The following is an 18,107-nucleotide window of genomic DNA, read 5'->3' as shown; positions in this document are numbered from 1 at the left end:
TTGCCTAGGTTTTATTTGTCCAGCTAGAAACAGAAAAGCATTTCAGACTCAGCAGTCACTGGGGATATAAGAAGTGGAGGTGAAATACGACACCAAGTTGCCCGAACAAAACTCAGTCAATCCTCACAATTCTTTGTTACATTTAGTGATCTAGCTACATTTAGTGTTTTAAAGTAGCTAATGCCCAGCACTTCAGAAAGCAACTGGTACAGCTGGCAGAAAATGCCACATTAATGCTGTTATAGGAAGCTTTACTAATCAAAGCTAGCTAAGTGAAGAAACTCCCCGGGACAGATCAAGGAGTTTTGTTAAAGTGCCACTGGTAAGTTAAGAAATGTGTGGGAGAACCTGGCTTTGTAAAAGTTGGACACTTGGGAAAGTATCTGAACAACACGTCATGGACAGGAGCAGAAACCAGAGACAGAGAGGCTGGCTTCCCACATGGAAGTTCAGAGCACTTGCACACATTGGATGGGATGGGCTTCTGAGCATCTCCATTAACTCTGCACAGTGGAGCTGATCCCCATGGAAGCTGCGTGAGCCAAAAGTGACATGGATATGTTACCTTGGCTGCAGAGACAGAGCAGCAGTACCTGCTCCTCACACAGACCTGCCCGAGGGGCTGTTATTTGCATCTGCAGCTACAAAGAGTAAGGTTGCTCAACTATTAGAAGCTCACTTATGATACTGAACTGTTTCATAGGAAGCCCAAGAAGTCATTGGAAGGGACGATGTAACAAACCCTTCAAAGGACAGAACATTGACCTAACTGTGATAGTGACAGAAAATTTGCTCCCAGCAGCAGATTTGATGACTACAGTGTGATTCCCCATCACAGAGACTCGGCAGGATGGGGCCCATGTAAGACACTTTGTAAGTTCTCCACTGCAGATGGTGATTATATCTCATCTGGATTATTTTTGCATGCACAAAGAACTTGCCCAATGCAAATAAAATGCAGAATCAGCAATTACTTATTATCAAACTTACCCTCTCCCGAGCACGCTGGATCTTCTCTCTGTCATGGCTGAGGTTTTCAAGCATCTCCTGTCCAATCTGCTCTGCATTAAAAAATGAAAATGTAAATCATGAAAAATACAGCTTGTGACTGCAAGGCCTTAAAATGCCAAGTTATATTCTAACAAGAGCATTTAACACATGTGGCAGACTAATCACTCCTTCTAACTGCAAAGAGGAATACATCATTATATTAAATTTTAAGGTTTTTAAATAACATAAAACTGAAGAAGCAAACCAGAAGCTGCCCCTCTGTAGTCTCTTGAGATTGTCTACACCCTGGGAATTGATGCTGACCTTTGATCTGTGAAACAAAGGCAAGAAGACTTTCAGACTTGCTCTAGATGCTGGGTGCTCATACTTCCTATCTACTCCTTAAGCCCAAGGAAGTCAGTAAGCCTTTGCTAAAACACCAGCCATTCTTGTACATCTAAAGACGCAGAAGTCATATTAGAAGAAAACCTCTCTCAGTGCCTTTCAGCACTTACCATTGATGCTTAAATGAAAGCTTTTTCAGGCTCAGCCCAGTTACTGGTGTCTGCTTTGCTCCACCATGGACTGTTTCTGGCTGGCTTAGAGATAGGCTGTAATCTCCTGATGTTTTCAACAGCAGACAGAGACATTAATTTGTAGTCATCACCGTTTGTTTACACAGGGGCTGTTTGCTTCCGCAGCTTACGCTGAACCAAAGGTTGCAAAATTATAGTGGAGAGGCCTCAAGATATGGTACAAAGACAACACAAGATGCCAAAACTTTACTCTTCAAACAGCTTCAATCAAATGCTTCTCTAACACTGAAATATTAGCAAGTATAGAGAAGAGATTTTAATCTTCAAAGGTCTATAGAAATATTAAGAAACCCTTCCTGTATTTCCCCAAAGGAGAAAAATAAGTTAAATCATTCCCATTTTACAGATGGGGAAGCAGGCAGAAGGAGCTGAAGCAGCTGTAGCTTTGCCTCAGGACACACAGCACGTGTGAGACAACCAGCATTTCAGTGCACATTCATTTAGGGTACTTAGCAGGCTTACCAGAGATACAAACCAAAACAGTAAAACTACAAAAACATGTTTTTTTTTTTCCTGCACAACAAAAAAAAGCACCTTGCTTTTGTTCTGGTGAGTGAGTGGGATCCTAAATGTCATTATTCAGGGAGCCTTGAGAAACGGATAATTAAAAATTCACCAATATGTTAATAAACGCAATTATGATTTTTTTTTTAATAGATAGTCCATTTTCAAGGAACAATCCAAAGCAGAATCACTTCAAACTTTAAAAGTTTGAGACAAGCAATGTTATTTTTAAATCCATTTAACACAAGGTACACAGTCTGCCAGATAAAGTCTGAGGAAATTCATAACATATATATTTCTCTATCATTTGCCAAGTATAGTACAAGTAAGATAAATATTTCCTCTGACCACAAATTGACATCCTCATTATGCTATCTTGTCCCTCTTGGCTCGCTGCTCTTTACTTTTAGCTGTATATACAATGCCTCCCAAAGGTGAAATGTGGTAAGATACATGGGTTTGGAGTTAAAAAGGCTGCACAGTACAGTGCAGTTACACAAATGGCAGCCTCAGAAAGTGATTCACGAGAGCCTTGCTTATGCTTGCATGTCAATGGACTTACAGGATGGAACTATACTGAGCTTTTCCTCATTAAAGCACTCAAAATACTATGAAACACAAACAGAAATATGAGTTCAATATAATCCAGGGGAGAAAAAAAAAAAAAACACAAAGCAAAATCTCTTAAAAGAGAGGCGGACAAAAATCAACAAATTACCAATCTAGTAGCATAAGGTGAAATGATAAAAAGTTAATTTAGTGCTAAAAATTACATGTATGTTTGCAGACATAAAGGAGTATGAGGTACAGATCTTCCTTCAAAGGAATAAGTACAAAATACATGGATAAAATGGTTTGGTGAACCATGAACAAAGCTCAAAAATATCTTTGTAGGCAACAGTTTTATTTTTTTTACACCAATTTTTAAGCAAATTACTGTGGGTTTGTATATATTTTTTTTCATCTTCTTCCTGTCACTGGCAAGTTCACACTCTTAGCTTTTTATAATGATTGAGTTTATTTTCCAACCATCAATGTGACAGCAGCATCAACTGTAAGTGAGGGTAAAACACCGTCGCTTTGACGAATAGTGTATTTTCCTCTCATTGTCGATGACTGAAGACATCAATAAATAAGGAAGGAGAGCATGTCAGCCAGAATATCACAGAATGAATTGTTGATATGACACTTAGGGATTAAACCTTCAGCCATGAAGTTCAACCTAGCAGAGGGGTCTGAGAACTGAGATAGCTGCGTTTCTTCCCAGCAGCCTCTATAGATAAATAATTGGACGGATCATCAATTTTACAGGAGTAGCTTTACTCTACATGCACTTTTGTTGATGATCTTTGGCCTTTTTTGGGCTAAAATAACAACATAAGTTGAACAAAGAGATATGACGGAGATAACATAATCTCACAATAAGTTTGCAAACATAAATTGACACCTTTATCCTCTTCATATCCTCATTCAACACAGAAAATTCACTGATGACAGTGAAACTTGATTTTTAGCTGGAAGGTCAAGACTGTCAAACAAAAATATTATTACACAGAGAAAAGAAAGACTTCTCAATGAAGACATGTCTCTTCATTTGGTTTGCAAGTGAAAGCACCTTTCACTAGGAAAGGGACTAGGAAAAATGTAGCATTAGCCCACAGCACATCTAATTACAAGCTGGATGTGATTGCTTTCTAACATTTTTCAGGTTTCCCCACAACTCTGATGTTTTCCTTTCAGTTAAAACATTCATCTATATGGCAGATTCATGCTTTTTGTGCAATGGTGTTGTATGGATCATCCCAGCCTACTTATAATGCAAGTCATTGAAAAAGCTACTACAGTTACGTGCAAAGGTCAGGTTTGTAAGATATACTGTAGTGCAGATGCATGAATTAAGACCAATACACAAACTAAAGGGTGTTGCCTTTTGCCAGTAATGGTGTTATTTCCATAGAGTCTTAACAATGTCAGTTATTAGGGGATTATGCCAACCTTTCAGTTGTTTTGTATGGACAATGTTCAGTATGGTGCAGTCCCAAGTCCTACCAAAGACTGAGTGGTGCTGCCTCTTCTAACTGAAATTCCCAAAGAGATGCATAAAATTATGTTTTAAAATTGCAGCTAAACTGTGAGAAGCAGAAGGGTGAATGCATTTACATCATTATTATCTGTGTACTGACAGAGGGCAGGAATATTCGATAGAGCAATTATCTCAGTCTTAAACAATGCTGTGATGGACAGAAAAAAATATTTCTGAAAAAGTACATAATATTAACAGGCATCATCCTTAAATGGTGAATGCTAAAATCCACAGCTCTAAATGTATTCTGCCCTAAAGGTGTTTGAACAAAGTATGGGAAATCATCCTCTTTATTGCCAAGCACTTCAAAAATGCCATGTTGTGAGTCCAACACAAATGGTGCCTGGTTCTATGAGACTATGTTATGCAAGAAAAATATAACATTTCTTATCCTAAAACACTGAAATTAATTAGAGGAATGAATGCAACTTTCCTCACTTGAAGACAAAAACCAACACCCTCCCCCACAACGTAAACCTATCTTCCCCCTTCACGTGGGCACAAACTGGCACATGGCTTTTAAGAGTTATGCTGAGATAAACCCAAAAGACAATGATCACTTCTAGCAATGAGTTGCACTTCTGAATAAGCCCTTTCTTTGGAATTTGCTTGTAACCTGTATGCAGTATTTATACATACAAATTGTAATTATTTAATATGTGGTCCACAGAGTTTGATTTCTAATACCTACACACACATCAAGGACGCAAAATAAGTTGTGCTTGACTGGTTTCTTTTACTTTTTTTGCCTCCAGTAATTTAAGAATTTATGTACTTTATCAGCTAAGCTGATTCTGAAAGAGCTTTTTCTAATCACTCAAGTCAATAATACTTTTTTGCCCTAAGAATGACTAATATATTTACTCAAGAGACAGGAATGACTCAGAATGAGCCTCTCCAGGCTTTAGGATAAACAAACATGCATTATTATAAATTTTGAAGACAGACTCCCCATTTTTCTTTTCATATAAAAAATAAAATAATCCAACATAGTTTATAGAGCACTTTTTCTCTCCAAGTGTACCCTGTGTGTTTACGTATATATTTGTGTATATATTCATATATATGTGTGTGTGTACATACAAAAGTGTCATAAGATGCAGCAGTTACCTTGATATGAGTTAAAATTAAAAAAAAAAAGCTTAAAACAAACAAAATCACAGAAAGGATGCCTAGAAATATGATTTGCTCAATCTCATCATATGCATGCATCTGAGCTATGTAATTAGAGATTGGAAAAGACAAATTAATTTTCACCGGGAAAAGCAGAAGATCATGTTAAAAATCATGATGGCTGTTCTACAGAATCATGAAATACACTACAGAAACCACTGTGTGTTGACCGGACTAGAAGTGGGGAACAGTTCCAGGCTGAGATCCTCAGCCCTGCCCAGTGAGCAGTGCCATTTGGGGAGTGCAATTGTGTGTGGTCTTTGCACAGAGATATCACATGCTCTGAAGATGTACCAGAAGCTTATACAAGATTTTTGGAAACTATGCAGACATAGGCTGGGGGTTGTTATTTTTCCTAAAGCCACTCCATTTTGGACAGGTTAAAAGTTTTGATTTTAGGAGACTAGAATAAATCATCAACAGCAGTGTCTGGGAAAAAATACTAGTAAGTGTTAAAAGCTCACTGTTCAGAGGTGACAGCAAGCAGATTTACAAACTTGGAAAATATAGGTTGCAGGAGTTGAAGAATTCAGGGTTGAGTTGAACACCTTATGCTTCTGACAGCAGAAAGTTAATAAAGAAAGTGATGACATATCTTGAAGTATAGGGACACAGGTAAAAGTCCAATAAATTCCCCAGTTCACAGCTGACATATATTTACATTGAACAGCTGATATAATTTGAAACAGAAGGATTTAGATCATTAAGGTTATTTAAAAACAAGTACAGGGTAATACAGATAAATGAAGGATAACGGAACAGCCATAAGCCAATGGAGAGAATTTGTAAAGCATTAGCAGAACGGTGAAACATGAGTTAGTGCTCAAATGCCTGAAGAATCTGCCATGAAGATGTTCATCTGCATGCTGCTAAGTGGTCAATTAATACAATAAAATAAAAATTAGCTGCTTTTTATAGGGATTAGTTGGCTTCTTCAGCAGAAGAAAATGCCACCCAGGTGGAAAGAGCACTGACAATCCACAGCATTCACCAAGGACATCCAACACTTCCAGAGCTGTCAGAAGTTCAGTTGCAAGAGAGGATAAAAGAAGTTGCCCAGTCTTACTGTGGAGGCAGGTAACATCTAAAAATACCTCCCAAACTTCCAAAGTCCAAGATGTTCACCAGAGTAAAAAATACTAACATTTTTCAAATGAAAAGGTCTCCCTATAAGCTATAATTGATGTTCATTAAATTATTTTTATTGGTCAAGAGCAAAAGGGGTTGGTTGAGACTGAGGTCAGAGAAGCCAGAAAGAAAAACATCCAGAACACCTAATCAGAATTCAGTCTTTGTGTTTTGTTCAAAATAAAGAAGAAAAGATATTTGAGAAAGGTGCCACATGCCTTTAAGAACAAACCAGGAGCATTTCATAACCAGCACCTCCCATGGTCCAGGCCTGGTTTGTCCTTCCCCAGTAAAAAAAAAAAAAAAGGCAGATAAATGAGAAGAAAATAGGATAAAGAAAGGAGAAAGATGACAGACCTAGTAACTTTACCTCCAGTTGCTTTTTCTGCTTCTAAAGTTTCATACCTTTTCTGAAATCCTAACTTACATCAATCTGCTGGTAAAAAACAACTCATTTCTCACTAACTGATGTATTTTTTTTCTGTCTACTCTCATCACCAATCTAGCTGAGCTCCCTTACTAACATCCTCACAGCAACATTCACAGGAGGTGGCAGACTTTGATTCTGCTGAGCACTTGTCTACATTGCAGGCTGGCCATTGTTCTTGCCATGCCCCAGCCCAGCAGTGCTTGTCTGCTCCAAATTCCTCCCACTGCATCTTCCTCCCCTACTCTCTTCCTTCAAGTAAGTTCTAAGGCAAAAAAGAAATCTTTCCTTAGTGCATCAATAAGTAAACAACTTGCTACTCCCCTTTCAATCACTACTAATGTACCAAAAGTTGGGAGCCAACCCCCAGTGTCTTCTTTTGCTACTTTTTAAGTGTTCCCAGGATGGAAAAAGCCCCTGCTCGCTCTGAGCTTGGTGCAGGAATGGGTGATGCTTCATTGCAGTACTGCCAGTCTTGAACTTGTCTGAAAGTGGTTTAGCAGGGGAGAGTATTAAAAATCCTGATTGCATCTAAATTAAGTTGCAGAAATACATCCTCTAAAACTTGAGCCACAAGACAATGTTTAATTAAACTTGTGACTCCAAACAGCACTGAGATGACACAATGGTGATCTTTGGTTCATCTAATGCTGTATTCATAATCATTATTTAATCAAAAATGCTCCACCATCTACCCAGTTTGCTATAAACTCAGAGCAGTACAAATAATTAATCTGGACTCTGTATTACTGGTAATTTTGAAGACTTAAAAAGTGCAGGAAGAGAGTTCGCAACTTAAACTCCTGCACTGAGCATCTTGAGTCTTGTAAAGTTGGCTCTATCTCTAGAGCTGATCCACTCTTAAAGCAGTAAGTGCACTTCAAGACACAGAGCTGAGCACACAACTGATGAGATAGGCTATTAGCCAACCAGCAAATAGAAAAATTACATTATGTTTTTAAAAGGGAAGAAAATGTTTTGAAATTCATGAAGAATATTCATTGAAGAATATGTTTTAAAATTGAAGAGTGGAGTGAGAATTTTTTCAATCTTATTTAACTACACTACATACCACAGTATATGACATTTAGGTAGCACAATGACAAAGAACAAAAACTGCCAGTTAAATCTGTAAGCACTGGAAGAATTTATTAATTTTTCAAACTGATTATTTATGATCCATTTATGTAGCTTAAACTTATCATTCAAGAAACTTATCAAAACAAGAATGTTTTGCAGTATCTCCTCTGGACGTCAGTGGACCTGTGAGTATATCTTTCAACTGTTTCAATCTAAGAAAATGCTACTTGAAGCAAAAAGCACAGTTATCATCAGAAAGTAAAGCCAGAACCAAACAAAATTACATTTGGGCTTGTTCAGGTTTCTCCCAACATCCTGATGTACCAGATTTATCTTGGATCTACAGGTTAATTAGAAAGTCAGGAAAGCTGGCAACACGAACAAGAAGTCTATGCCTGCTTGATCTCTAATACTTCCATGAAGCTAAAGTGTGTTTTAACCTTTCTTGCACTGTTCAGAAATTAATTTCAAATGTGAATGGAACTATCTCCTGCTGTATTCACATTCATATTTAAACAACAAAAACCAGAAATAAAATAGCACCCAGACATTAAAAAAATAAAACAAACCTAGAAGCTGATTAATAAATAATGCTTAAACACATTGACCAACAAAAAGTGCAGGGGTCTGTGCATAAATAAAGCATTCTGTAAACAGTGTGTGTATATAAAAATATAAATGTATAAACTTTCTTAAACATGGTAAAGCCCACGAAGCAGGTGAACAGCTCAGCAACCTCGGAGCTGGCTTCAGTGCAACTCACTCTTTGAATACGAATTAGCAGTGGGTAATAGCAGCATATTTATGAGGCCTTTTGCCTGGTCCTTCTCTCCAGTGAATGCTGTATTATTCATTGCGTGTGCCCTGACCCCAGTGCGCTCCTGTTCTGACAAATCATACTTGATTAAGACAAATCTTTATTAGTTAGCTAGTCAACTTCCCCATTTATCATTTGCAAATCCCATTCTCTTTTCCAGGTACAGTAAAAAAGTAACTGAAACCAAAACCATTTTTTCTCCATGTAAAATGAAATGCTTGTTACAGCCAGTAAGTGCAAACTGAAGCCTAGAAGTCAGTAATAGATGATAAAATAAAGCTTTAACAGGCATAAATTACAAATGGGGCAAAACTTTAACTCAACAGTGTACCTTGGATAGCCTGAAGAAACATTAATTAGCTCTCCTTTCAATGTTTCCCATTTTTTTCACAAACTGAATCTCTCAAAATCAAAATGCCATAAATAATGCATTGCAAAGTTGGACGATGAAAGTACTAAAGTATAAATAATAATAATAAAGAGAATGCTGAGGAAAGTTATTGTTCAAAGTTTCTACCAATACTAAAAAAAATATTTTAAAAGGAAGAAAAATGAGTACCAAATTACTAATTAAGATTCATTTTCCCTTGAAAATGCAGTATCTCTCCAAAGAGGTGGCAATTTGGAGAGGAAAAATCCCTTTCAAGACAATGTTAGAGTATTTATTGGGCAATTTACAACCAGAGAACCATGTGATGTGAAATGCACAACAGTTTTGTCATGATGGTGGTTTTGCTTGCAGAGAAGAATGTTTCTTCTACCAGGACTCTGGAGATCCAAAGCAGCTACTTGGGGATGGAGGGACAAGGGACAGAGGGAAAGGACAGTCTGTAGCTTATTGGGCTGGCTGCAGTTCAAGTTCCAGCTCTACCCCAGAATTTTATTTTCTGGAGGGATCTCTAGCAAATGCTCACTTGGCTGTATTTCTGTTTGGTGATGAACATAGGCAGACTGTGCATTTTATTACATTTTGAATCTTGATTTTTCTACATTGTGATATTTATACCCATCAATCAGAATCTCTGTTCATTTAAAATATACAGCATTTTAAAAGCTGTACCTACCTAAAGGACAAAACATCAAGATAAACAGCTTGGTGCTCCTTACCCAGCACACTTCTTACACTCTTCCTCCACTTACAGCTTCCCATCTCAAGCCATTTTTCCTTCGTTTTTCGATTTGTTTTTCTTTTTCTTTTTCTTTTTTTTTTTTACCCTGTAGAACCAATGCAGCTATGGATTCTGCTGCTTTTTCACACACATGAGCTAAGTGCTAGTTATTTCCATCTGCAATGTTGCCTTTGATTACTCACAGAATAATGCTGAGAAAACCACTGCCTCACTAAACCCACAGCAAAGGTTCAGAGGGAACAATGAAAAATACTCGATGGCCTTGCAAATCAGTGTTATCAGGAGGTATACAAAAGGGAAAGAATCCAGACTAATTTTAAAATCCTGGTTGAATTTTATACGCACAGGGCTATGTGTGTATATATATGCATATATATATAAACATAATTCAAAAGTCTCTGCTCTTGTACTTGAAAAACAAAGATATTTCTTCTGGAAATTGCTGAGATGGAAAAACAGACTATCCTATAACAGAATTTTTACAGCACTGCTCAGAACAGACTCATATTTTAAGGATCAAGTTAAGCTCTTCAGATGGTGTTTCAGAGGTTGACTTACATAGGACCTTTATTGGATATAGACACAATTTGTCTCTAAGGCATCCCTGCTAGGAAAAATTATTGAAAAACCTGATTTTTCAGTAAGTGCCTAAGATGAAAAGTGTGATTTCTTCTGATGGAGCAACTCAGTGACACTTATCAACAGTTTTGGCACCTGTACATTAGACTACCACTATATGATTTGATTTGATTTAGGGCAGATCTGGAGATTTCTAAACACAAACTGCTCCAGAACAGAGCAGTTTACTGCATGGGGCAGCAGCTTCTGCTTGGATGCTCCCAAAGCAGCAGCCTGGAGTGCTCCAAGTGCCATTCTAGCTACTGGAAATGTCCTGGGTCCCCAAGGATTTGGGTCAGGATTACCAGAGAGGCTGCTGCTTGCTCCTGGGTGCTACCTGATCTGCAGCTGGCACTGACATGGGCACTGGAGGTGCCATGGAGAAGTGCTGGCAGCTGAACAGTCTCTCTGGGCATGTCCCAGGCTTGGGTGACATCTCCTCTCTCTCCTGGTCTGCCAGACTTGTCAGCATGCAGGACATGCTGCCAAAGGCACAGGTGGTCTGCTGTGGGACATCATTAACAAATCTGTGGGACTTGTTGGCAGGCCACTGTTAGAGTGTATTTGTGTGGATGGTCTCTGTGCTGCAGACAGAATGGATTTAGCATGTTTTTCTTTGCTGTACCTTAAATCTTGATTTCTAGAAGACAAATATGAGTAGCCCTTAGCCCATACAGTAAAGAGACAAATATCTGGATTTTCTGTCATGCTCTAAGATCAAGAACACAGGTAGGCAACGTCAGATTTGAGAAAGGGCCCCAGACTGCTGGGTTCTGTATTTGAAATGAAGTCATGCCACCTATGGGCAGGTACCATCCAGCCCAACATCCTCACTGACATTACAGACCTGAGCCCATGGCCATTTTCACATTTTACTGCTGTTTTGGATGCCAGTAAAAAAAAATATAATAAATTGATCTTTCTGAATTTCTTCAAACATTCTTTAATGTTGCAAGATAGGAATTTGAGAGAACAGAACTGAGTGTCTCAGGCACTACTGTACCCCTGGTAAATTCTTGTGCCTGCTTCCCTGGCTCTAAAATGGGTGTGAAGGAATCCACATTGGTCAAACGGTGTGCAACACTAAAATAATCATTTTCCTATGGAAGGCATTTCAATACTGAACTTACCTTCTTAAATATTAATTTTCATTACAACTACTAGTTTGAATACCATTTTAATTGAAAAAAACCCAAGATTAGAAATTATTTTTAAAATGAAATCTGAAGTGGCCCACTCTCCTCAACAACAGAACATTATATTTAATCTAGTAAGGGGTTTTTAGGTTATTTGAACCCCAAAATATAATTATCCCATGATCTACTGAATTGTTAAATTATTGCAGTATGACAATTTAATGCAAACACCCAGTTTACAAACATAACTTTGCTGGAAATTCTCAAGAAGTGTTAAACCGATGTCAGTGTCTCAGTAATTTCGCAGTTTAAAAACAGTTAGAAATGTAATGACTACACTGCACTTGATTAAAGCATTTACAGCTCTAATCAAAAACTGACAGCAAGATCAAAGATGTTAACTTAAATCTCTCTTCTAATTATGTTTAAAATGCCACACCTCAGGCCTGTCTCTCCTCTTCTTTTTCAAACCAAATTCTGCTTAAGAAAGATCTAACACTTCTTAACAGTTCATTATCCAATAAAACTATTCAAAGCTTAAAAGCAATCTACACAATTAGTCAGGACCTCAGGGAGTCCACCGGTAGTCTTTATTACAGGGCTTCATATTAAAACACCTTAATTATATTTGTCAAATGGATTTCATTAAAACCCATCGTCACTTTAATTTTCATATTTTGACAGTGCTGGCATAGCATTATTACCACCTGCCAAGCTACGAACTACAACAAAATTATCAAATTCCTTCAAATACTAAGCAGTTTCTTTTTGTACCTGACCAATGATTTCCCTCTTTTTGGTGAATGCACCATAATTAAAAGGAATAATTAAAATTTCATATTCAAGCAGCACACAGGCAAGCTAAACGTGCAGTGTCTTGGTTGCAGGTGTGTAAATAAGAACCTATATGGATACCTGATTGCCAGGAGCACATAATACAAAGGTAGGGCACATATACTGAAGTGCTTCTGAATAATAAAGCCAAGACATCAAACAGAATGCACTATTATTTAATCAAATGACAACCATGAGGATTTGAAAGCAGAGGACATTTTGACTTCTACTCATGATACTGTCATTTCAACACAACAGACCTGGGGATTATGACCATGTACTGTAACCACAGTTTTATTTTAGATTTAATCCATGGAGGTTCCACTTGACTTTAGACAATCACATTAAAATTTAATTAAAACAAATTTTTCAACCTCTCTTCATACAGTTAAGTACTGTGACGGGGCTTCTGATATTTAGGATACATTTCCAATGCAGGACATACCAATTGTTGTTTGATTGTTTTCTTAATACTCAATGCCACTGCAATTAACGACTTCAGATAATTACCAATAATATAAAAGGTAGGTACCAGCATCTGTCATGCAACATAGTTTGGGCTGTTAATGTCATCTGGGATACAGAAATAAATTGTGTCCTCTTTTTTGTTATCTGAAATACTGTACAGAAAACTGAATGTATAGTTATTGTGCATATATTTACAGAGCTAAATTCAAGCCTGATTAACTCCATGTTCTTCAGTGAACATTTGTGTGAGATGACTTTGGCCCACAACAGATAAAACAATGGCATGCAGATTGCAATGGGGAAAAGAACAGAGAATTTTCCTGTCTTCCATATAATCATAGCAAGAAATAAGAAATTAAGAGGTTTCTGCCATATGTCTAACACACTTCACTGCTTTGTACAAAGGTCTCGAGAGTAATGATCTCCGTGTGTTATGAATATTTTAAGACTTATTAAATGTTCTTGGATTATTTTGAGTAAAACTATGGGATTCTAAAGAACTGGTTTAAATGACAATCAAATATTATTCCTACTTAAGGTGAAATAAAAATTTTATAATTATTTAATGTATTATCAAGGAGAAAAGCTTCAACCTCTTTCACACCATATCACAAGTTTTAGCAGAGGAATTGCTGAAGACGTGCTGGGGACTATTTTATTTAATTTCTTTTATTTCTTTTCATTGCTTGAATTGCTTTTGAATTACAAAGACATAAAGCAGAGTACTTACAAGCAAGGGACTATGAGCTGATCACAGATCTCTTATTTGATTTTTTGGCAAGTCATCTTATTTCTTTTATCCTATTTACTCTATCTGTAAAACAGGAGTAAATAATGCTTCTACTAGAATTCCACTGAAACAAGCAAATGCCCACATGCTGCCTAGTTAATAGGACATCTTACAGCAAGCAATCAGATTTTTCTGGGGTCTCTTGTTCAACTGCAAACTATCACGACAGCCTTGGGGGTTTCTCTTAGAGAAACCCAGAGACAATCTAGGAGAAAAGCAGTGTTTTGAAAACAATCCCAGCCCAAACCAGTGTAGATTTGCTTCTACTGACCTAGTGGGAGCCAGCTCCTCCAGCCTAGCACTAGGATGGATGGAGGGATAGGGAAACTTCCCAGATGGGGAGCTGGTGGATGAGGGAAGCTCACATGTGCCTTTGACACAACTGGTCAGGCTTTCCCTCTTGAAATCTCCTCCTCCCTCTGCACCCAGGCTCCTGCCCTCTCTGTGAGGGCTGTGTAAGGCTCTGGCTTCCTCCCTACAGATCTGCAGTTGATTTATGGTTGGAAAATCTCATGCACCAACTCAGTTACTATTTAATAAGGGACAGATTTCCCTCCCTGCTACACTGCTCTCTCCCATCTCTCTCACTGCTTAGCCTTCAACTCAAATTCAACACAACACAGCAATTCTTTGTCCCCCAACATGCCTCCACGCCATCTATTCTCATGACATGCAACATGATTGTCTTCCTTTCTACCCAGCCTCAACAGCTTTTTTCACTCAGTTCTTTTTTTCCATCATTGCATTTTGGACAAGCTCTCAGATTCTTTCTGCATGACATCAATAGGAAACAGACTGATCCCAGCCATTCCCTTCCCAAAACCCTCTTCTAAGCTCTCACCCCTTATTTATATTATCATATATTTTTGTTTTAGCCTTGACAAAAAATCTATGCACCACCTACAATAATCTAGAACCTTGCTACAAACACTGTTTTTTAGTATCATACTGGTCTTTTTCTGTCATGCCGCTGTCTCTCCCCAGTTCAGCACATGAAACAATAGCTACATTCCTCCTGTAGCCAATCCCTTCATGGTCTGACTTCTCCCATTGTCTATCAGCATATTAATTCCTCTGTCAGCTCCGATATCATTCACCTGTTAAATTTTTACTCAAGCATTTCTGTACTTTCTCCCATGCTGCCATGACTGAAAGGAGCTGAGCATAAACAACTCATCACCTCATCCCACTCTTGCAATCTCTGGTCTGGCTTCTCTTGTCAATTGATATACCAGGGATAATAATTTCTTCACAGTCCATGGACATCTCAGGCACAATCATGAACCTTTGTGTTAGCTGAATTTCCAAATGCCTAGTCCCCGATGCATAAGCAATAGCAGAAAACCTAGTGAGCCCATGAGAGTATCATCCACAGGGGAGGAGGAAGGCACAGTAAGAAACAAGTTAGCACCACTTGTCTTCAGCGTTTCAGAGCAGGTGTGACACAGGGATTTACGATGTACACTGCATTACTGTGAGGTTTTACCTTCCTAAAGCAAACACTATCCCCCACAAGCTATCAGCAAACAGAATGTAAATCTTGTTGTCATGAGTGAATAATTTATTAAATTGACACTATTACTAATAATTACAGGAGATGTGCCTGTTTTTCACTCCTGACAAACAGGAAGCCAGCCATGTTTCCCATTTCAGGAACGATACACAAGGAACAATTCAAAGTGATGCTCGTCCCTGGCTGGCACGTATTCTTTACCATTTGAAGTTTATTTGATACAAATGAGGGTCTACAGAACCCTGCTGACATGAAGTCACAAAGAGCATATACATTTATGAATACTGCATTTACTGCACTCTGTATGCGATGTTTGTTAGGTCTCGGGGCTGAAATCACAGCTCTGAGTCTATGTTAAGGATGCGTTGTGAGCTTTTGCTTTCTCTCCTCCTGCCCCCCAAACAAAACAAAACATCACCACTGCCTTCATAGCTTTAATTATTAAGTTTATATTTTCTGTTTTATCTTAAATCCCATAATGGAAGCAACCAGGTTTTTTTTCTGTCTCCTTGTTTCCTTTTTTTTTTTTTCTGTAATAATACACACTCTTGATGTCGGAAGGAAATGTGAAGACAGAACAATCCAGCTGGATTAGACATTTTTGAAACCTACTGCCAGCAGTGAGCTGTCAAAGCCAGCAATCAAATGTAACCCTGGTGAAAAAGAACTGGAGACTGCTGTGAGGAGATTTACTTAGAAGAAACTCTCAAATAGTGCTTTTATGTCCTGATTCTCCTCCCCTGAACCAGTTTTATACCTGCTTGTTGTCTCCTCCACCTCCTTGAAGTCACACCTGGTTTACAGTCTGTGGTAGGAATACTTTCTCTGTTACAAAATTAACTATTGCATTTCTATGGCCTCAGTGCAGAACACCTTGACAAATACTCATTGTTCTCCTCCTAGATCTTAAAATCTATGAAAATGTGGGGTATCAATTAATACAGATCTCTGCAATCTGTCCAAAAGTAAAAAGTCTTATTGCCATTTTTTTTCAGCTCAGAAGCTGACAAAAGAAGGATGTAACCAGAAGTCAGAAGGAAGGGTGAGAATTCACTATTCTGACCTCACTTTCACTTTTCTACAAGACCATAATTATATAAACTTTATATTCCATCTTTTCACTGGAAAGCTGTTAATAAGCATAAGGACAACTTGGTAAGAAGCACCATTAAAATTAAAAGACATGAGAAGATATTTTGCTATGGCAATGGAAAGGAAAACAAGGCAAAAGTTAAAGAACTGACTGGAAGATGAACACAATTTAGGGAGTGAATCTGGGATATTGAAGAACAGGGTCTCAGACAACCAGTGGGGGAAAAGCAAAGACCAAGACTATGTTGACTAATTATAACAACAGCAAGATCCTTATATTACAAAAAAGGTCTTTCTGGATTAAAAGAGGAATGACTACAGAACAGGCTGTATCTAGGCTACCAAAATGCCTGAGTCACTCTCTACTACAAAATGAAAGTAATGCTACTTAATTATTTTCTAGTATTGGCATGAAGATTTATTGATTAATACCAATTTTTAAGCTTTAAGAACCCTCTGATTCATGCAGAATCTGAATTTCAATGCAACAATCAAGGAAAAAATAGAGGGTGTCCAATTTGTATGATATGCATAGTCTTTCTGTTGGACAGAAAATCACCTTTAAGATTGGAACATGAGGAGCTACAGAAGCCACTGTAGATCCACATACTGGAAAAACTTACAAAGAGTCAATTGAATAGTTTAGTTTCACAATTTGTGATTTGAAAACTCAGTACCACCTTAAATTTTAACCAGAAGAGAGAGTTTATAGAATACTGGCTACTTTCCCTCTTTTAAATTGATCAGGCATTACAGTTAACAACCTTCCTACACCATAGAAATAAATAAAGAATGTTGTATCCATTCTAATATAGAAACTCTTATCATCATTAAAAACACAGTTGATTTAGTCAGAAGTTCTATCTATTATGTGCTGTAATGATTTAATAGTGCCAATTAGATCTATAGTATTCCTAGACATGGAGGAGTTGCAGCTGGAGCTCTGCCGACCAGTCAACCAATTTTCAAAGGATATTCAAGGGTCTGCACCACTCTATTCTAGACAGAAGATTAAATTGTAAAGGAAAAAAGAAGCAGGATTTCAAAACAAGTATTCCAATATGACAAATAACTCTTCTCCCTGGGCTTTGCTTTTGTAGAAAAGAGAAGTATTTCACCCTCCTATTCCATAAGTAGCTGGAAATGCTCTGCATATTTTAATAATGACATCAAATAACTTGCTAATTCAAGATATTTTAGCCAGCCATGTGTCCTAGTGAGAGACAATGCATGAGCCCTTTAAAGTATCTATAATACAGAATATGTTCCTTGATAATGTCATTAAGCCATGATGACATGTAGCAAGCAATTGCTGGCAAAGGTCAATAACCTGATCCATTTATACAACGAATGCCTGTTAAAACAGTGTTTAAAGAACAATCAAATGATTGATGACCATAAGCTCTGTGTTGGCCATGATGTGCTGGGTGCACACACGGCATGTTCTGCAAGCACTCCACGTACCACTGCTGCTAGTGGGGAAACTGTTCTGCCAGAAAACAAACCAAAATGTTTAGACAAAAATGCTGACAGCAGTTAATTGAGTAAATAGAGGTCTGAAGAAGCATTTGTGAGCACTGAGCACTAAAAATGTAATGCTGATCTAACTGAGTACAGCTCAGTTTGAAAGTAAGGTGCTCTGAGCAAAACAGACTGCAAGCACCCTCTAAGCTCCATGTCACAGCCTGGGAAAAAAAAGAAGTGACCAACCCATAGATCTCTATCACT

General features: G+C 37.8%; 1 protein-coding gene across 4 annotated transcripts in view; it reads right to left on the bottom strand.

Annotated features, from left to right (window-relative positions):
* Positions 1-18,107, bottom strand: part of VTI1A (vesicle transport through interaction with t-SNAREs 1A) — a 259,766-nt gene that overhangs the window by 103,002 nt on the left and 138,657 nt on the right. For all 4 annotated transcript variants that reach the window (XM_068198049.1, XM_068198050.1, XM_068198046.1 and 1 more), the window contains one exon: positions 991-1,061. In XM_068198049.1, coding sequence (XP_068054150.1) covers positions 991-1,061 — 71 coding nt within the window. The remainder of the gene's footprint in view (positions 1-990; positions 1,062-18,107) is intronic.

This window comes from Anomalospiza imberbis, chromosome 8, assembly GCF_031753505.1.
Source record: "Anomalospiza imberbis isolate Cuckoo-Finch-1a 21T00152 chromosome 8, ASM3175350v1, whole genome shotgun sequence".
Classification (NCBI taxonomy): domain Eukaryota; kingdom Metazoa; phylum Chordata; class Aves; order Passeriformes; family Viduidae; genus Anomalospiza; species Anomalospiza imberbis.
This window is presented reverse-complemented; position numbering and strand designations above follow the sequence as displayed.